Source organism: Coregonus lavaretus, assembly GCF_964263955.1.
Source record: "Coregonus lavaretus genome assembly, contig: HAP1_SCAFFOLD_5250, whole genome shotgun sequence".
Classification (NCBI taxonomy): domain Eukaryota; kingdom Metazoa; phylum Chordata; class Actinopteri; order Salmoniformes; family Salmonidae; genus Coregonus; species Coregonus lavaretus.
The window spans coordinates 22,948-28,891 of NW_028160054.1; the positions used below are offsets into that span (position 1 = coordinate 22,948).

The following is a 5,944-nucleotide window of genomic DNA, read 5'->3' on the forward strand; positions in this document are numbered from 1 at the left end:
TTTTTTATAAATTAGAAGAAAAAAAATCTATAAACCTGTTTTTTCGCTTTGTCATTATGGTGTATTGTGTATAGATTGATGAGGGTAAACAAGTATTTAATCCATTTTAGAATAAGGCTGTAACGTAACAAAATGTGGAAAAAGAGAAGGGGTCTGAATACTTTCCGAAGGCGCTGTATATACAACCTTTCTAGTGGAGTTACTGACTGATACGCCACGTTCAAGACAACTCAGAAACTCGGAACCTCCGAGTAAAAATGTGCGTACATTTTTTGCGTAGAGCTTCCTATTGGTTGATTGTGATACCTCCCGGGAAGCACGGACCTCATCTTTCTACAAAGAGTTTCCAAGTTGAACATTTCAGAGTTTCCGACACGGCAACGCACACGCTCCAATTCTATGTTTAAAGAGGGAGACGCCTCTCCAATGAAACAGCACCACAGTATCGGTCTGTCTTCAGGTTTATTACATGTCTGTGTTGGGACACACACACACACACACACACAAACAGGTTGTCTTAACCCCAGTCAGGTAAGATGGCTGACATCCCCAGAGTTCAAACATGCAAAGCATCATGGGGCGTCTTCCTGGGCATCTGAATCTGAGTCCTCCATCAAGGCCTCCTCCTCCTCCTCCTCCTTCTCCTCCTCCTCCTCTCCTCTCTCCTCCTCCTCCTCTCCTCCTCCTGTTCTGTCCATCCCTTGAGAAGAGAACTTCCTCATCTTGATGTTGGGAAGCTTCTTCAGATCACCGCTCCACTCCCTGCAACCAACCAATCACAGATCAGAACAATGCAACCAACCAATCACAGATCAGAACAATGCAACCAACCAATCACAGATCAGAACAATGCAACCAACCAATCACAGATCAAAACCATGGAATCAACCAATCACAGATCAAAACCATGGAATCAACCAATCAGGTGATAGAATGTTTCAGAGAGAAATGTAACGAATTGATCTGTTTTTCATGAATCATCACAACGACCAATCAGATCACAGCTCTACTGACAACGACCAATCAGATCACAGCTCTACTGACACAGACCAATTAGATCACAGCCATAATGACACAGACCAATCAAATCACAGCCATACTGACACAGACCAATCAAATCACAGCTCTACTGACACAGACCAATCAAATCCCAGCTGTACTGACAGACCAATCAGATTCCTGCTCTAGCCAGAGGTGGGTTGTCATTGTTGGTCTCACCTGAAGGTCTTGAGATGTTTAGAGTTGATGATGTCTGGAATCTCTGAGGGGAGAAGAGGAACACAACGTCAGGCTTCTGGGTGTGTACATCACTGGGTGTGTGTGTGTGTACATCACTGGGTGTGTGTGTGTGTACATCACTGTGTGTGTGTGTGTACATCACTGTGTGTGTGTGTGTGTGTGTGTGTGTACATCACTGGGTGTGTGTGTGTGTGTGTACATCACTGTGTGTGTGTGTACATCACTGTGTGTGTGTGTGTGTACATCACTGGGTGTGTGTGTGTACATCACTGTGTGTGTGTGTGTACATCACTGTGTGTGTGTGTGTGTACATCACTGTGTGTGTGTGTACATCACTGTGTGTGTGTGTGTGTACATCACTGGGTGTGTGTGTGTACATCACTGTGTGTGTGTGTGTACATCACTGTGTGTGTGTGTGTGTACATCACTGGGTGTGTGTGTACATCACTGTGTGTGTGTGTGTGTACATCACTGGGTGTGTGTGTGTACATCACTGTGTGTGTGTGTGTACATCACTGTGTGTGTGTGTGTGTACATCACTGGGTGTGTGTGTACATCACTGTGTGTGTGTGTGTACATCACTGTGTGTGTGTGTGTGTACATCACTGGGTGTGTGTGTGTGTGTATCACTGTGTGTGTGTGTGTGTGTGTGTGTGTACATCACTGTGTGTGTGTGTGTACATCACTGTGTGTGTGTGTGTGTGTGTGTGTGTACATCACTGGGTGTGTGTGTGTGTGTGTACATCACTGTGTGTGTGTGTACATCACTGTGTGTGTGTGTGTGTACATCACTGGGTGTGTGTGTGTACATCACTGTGTGTGTGTGTGTACATCACTGTGTGTGTGTGTGTGTACATCACTGTGTGTGTGTGTACATCACTGTGTGTGTGTGTGTGTACATCACTGGGTGTGTGTGTGTACATCACTGTGTGTGTGTGTGTACATCACTGTGTGTGTGTGTGTGTACATCACTGGGTGTGTGTGTACATCACTGTGTGTGTGTGTGTGTACATCACTGGGTGTGTGTGTGTACATCACTGTGTGTGTGTGTGTACATCACTGTGTGTGTGTGTGTGTACATCACTGGGTGTGTGTGTACATCACTGTGTGTGTGTGTGTACATCACTGTGTGTGTGTGTGTGTACATCACTGGGTGTGTGTGTGTGTGTATCACTGTGTGTGTGTGTGTGTGTGTGTGTGTACATCACTGTGTGTGTGTGTGTGTCTCTCTGTGTGTGTGTGTGTGTGTGTGTGTACATCACTGTGTGTGTGTGTGTACATCACTGTGTGTGTGTGTGTACATCACTGTGTGTGTGTGTGTGTACATCACTGTGTGTGTGTGTGTACATCACTGTGTGTGTGTGTGTGTGTGTGTGTGTACATCACTGGGTGTGTGTGTGTGTGTGTACATCACTGTGTGTGTGTGTACATCACTGTGTGTGTGTGTGTGTACATCACTGGGTGTGTGTGTGTACATCACTGTGTGTGTGTGTGTACATCACTGTGTGTGTGTGTGTGTACATCACTGTGTGTGTGTGTACATCACTGTGTGTGTGTGTGTACATCACTGGGTGTGTGTGTGTACATCACTGTGTGTGTGTGTGTACATCACTGTGTGTGTGTGTGTGTACATCACTGGGTGTGTGTGTACATCACTGTGTGTGTGTGTGTGTACATCACTGGGTGTGTGTGTGTACATCACTGTGTGTGTGTGTGTACATCACTGTGTGTGTGTGTGTGTACATCACTGGGTGTGTGTGTACATCACTGTGTGTGTGTGTGTACATCACTGTGTGTGTGTGTGTGTACATCACTGGGTGTGTGTGTGTGTGTATCACTGTGTGTGTGTGTGTGTGTGTGTGTGTACATCACTGTGTGTGTGTGTGTGTCTCTCTGTGTGTGTGTGTGTGTGTGTGTGTACATCACTGTGTGTGTGTGTGTACATCACTGTGTGTGTGTGTGTACATCACTGTGTGTGTGTGTGTACATCACTGTGTGTGTGTGTGTGTACATCACTGGGTGTGTGTGTGTGTGTATCACTGTGTGTGTGTGTGTGTGTGTGTGTGTACATCACTGTGTGTGTGTGTGTGTCTCTCTGTGTGTGTGTGTGTGTGTGTGTGTGTGTGTGTGTGTGACTGACCGAAGCCGTTGCCGTGGTACAGAGCGGTCTCTCTCTCTACAGTCTGTTTGATGACGGTCTCCCTGCTGCCATGGAGACGACCCTGACGACCTTTGATCCCGTTCACCAGCTCTATCTGTTCCAACTCACCGTCAAACCTCTGCAGGTACCTACACACACACACACACACACACACACACCACACACACCACACACACCACACACACCACACACACCACACACACACACACACACACACAGACACACACACACACACACAGACACACACACACACAGACACACACACACACACACAGACACACAGACACACACTTTAAATACTTTATTTGAATCCACCAATCAAATGTGCAAAAAAAGGATCCAAACATTTGAAAGGTCCCTGTATGCACGGCACTCCAGGGTACAGAGCAGCACCTTCTCCATACAGCTAGACTGACCATAACAGCTGAAACAGAGCAGTACCTTCTCCTCCATACAGCTAGACTGACCATAACAGCTGAAACAGAGCAGTACCTTCTCCATACAGCTAGACTGACCATAACAGCTGAAACAGAGCAGTACCTTCTCCATACAGCTAGACTGACCATAACAGCTGAAACAGAGCAGTACCTTCTCCTCCATACAGCTAGACTGACCATAACAGCTGAAACAGAGCAGTACCTTCTCCATACAGCTAGACTGACCATAACAGCTGAAACAGAGCAGTACCTTCTCCATACAGCTAGACTGACCATAACAGCTGAAACAGAGCAGCACCTTCTCCATACAGCTAGACTGACCATAACAGCTGAAACAGAGCAGTACCTTCTCCATACAGCTAGACTGACCATAACAGCTGAAACAGAGCAGTACCTTCTCCTCCATACAGCTAGACTGACCATAACAGCTGAAACAGAGCAGTACCTTCTCCATACAGCTAGACTGACCATAACAGCTGAAACAGAGCAGTACCTTCTCCTCCATACAGCTAGACTGACCATAACAGCTGAAACAGAGCAGTACCTTCTCCTCCATACAGCTAGACTGACCATAACAGCTGAAACAGAGCAGTATCTTCTCCATACAGCTAGACTGACCATAACAGCTGAAACAGAGCAGTACCTTCTCCTCCATACAGCTAGACTGACCATAACAGCTGAAACAGAGCAGTACCTTCTCCTCCATACAGCTAGACTGACCATAACAGCTGAAACAGAGCAGTACCTTCTCCTCCATACAGCTAGACTGACCATAACAGCTGGAACAGAGCAGTACCTTCTCCATACAGCTAGACTGACCATAACAGCTGAAACAGAGCAGTACCTTCTCCTCCATACAGCTAGACTGACCATAACAGCTGAAACAGAGCAGTACCTTCTCCTCCATACAGCTAGACTGACCATAACAGCTGAAACAGAGCAGTACCTCCTCCATACAGCTAGACTGACCATAACAGCTGAAACAGAGCAGTACCTTCTTCTCCATACAGCTAGACTGACCATAACAGCTGAAACAGAGCAGTACCTTCTCCATACAGCTAGACTGACCATAACAGCTGAAACAGAGCAGTACCTTCTCCTCCATACAGCTAGACTGACCATAACAGCTGAAACAGAGCAGTACCTTCTCCATACAGCTAGACTGACCATAACAGCTGAAACAGAGCAGTACCTTCTCCATACAGCTAGACTGACCATAACAGCTGAAACAGAGCAGTACCTTCTCCTCCATACAGCTAGACTGACCATAACAGCTGAAACAGAGCAGTACCTTCTCCATACAGCTAGACTGACCATAACAGCTGAAACAGAGCAGTACCTTCTCCATACAGCTAGACTGACCATAACAGCTGAAACAGAGCAGTACCTTCTCCATACAGCTAGACTGACCATAACAGCTGAAACAGAGCAGTACCTTCTCCATACAGCTAGACTGACCATAACAGCTGAAACAGAGCAGTACCTTCTCCTCCATACAGCTAGACTGACCATAACAGCTGAAACAGAGCAGTACCTTCTCCTCCATACAGCTAGACTGACCATAACAGCTGAAACAGAGCAGTACCTTCTCCATACAGCTAGACTGACCATAACAGCTGAAACAGAGCAGTACCTTCTCCATACAGCCAGGCTGCCCTCAACAGCTGGAACAGAGCAGTACCTTCTCCATACAGCCAGGCTGCCCTCAACAGCTGGAACAGAGCAGTACCTTCTCCTCCATACAGCCAGGCTGCCCTCAACAGCTGGAACAGAGCAGTACCTTCTCCTCCATACAGCTAGGCTGCCCTCAACAGCTGGAACAGAGCAGTACCTTCTCCTCCATACAGCTAGACTGACCATAACAGCTGAAACAGAGCAGTACCTTCTCCTCCATACAGCCAGGCTGCCCTCAACAGCTGGAACAGAGCAGTACCTTCTCCTCCATACAGCCAGGCTGCCCTCAACAGCTGGAACAGAGCAGTACCTTCTCCATACAGCTAGGCTGCCCTCAACAGCTGGAACAGAGCAGCACCTTCTCCATACAGCTAGGCTGCCCTCAACAGCTGGAACAGAGCAGTACCTTCTCCTCCATACAGCCAGGCTGCCC

General features: G+C 47.2%; 1 protein-coding gene across 1 annotated transcript; it reads right to left on the reverse strand.

The window, feature by feature from the left end:
- Nucleotides 1–445: 445 nt before the first annotated feature.
- LOC311122232 (translation machinery-associated protein 16-like) lies at nt 446–3,528 on the reverse strand (the record flags this gene model as incomplete). Its single annotated transcript, XM_084196619.1, has 3 exons — nt 446–762; nt 1,219–1,261; nt 3,380–3,528. Coding segments are annotated over 3 exons (382 nt in total), but the record flags the coding sequence as incomplete, so codon positions are not given.
- Nucleotides 3,529–5,944: the final 2,416 nt, after the last annotated feature.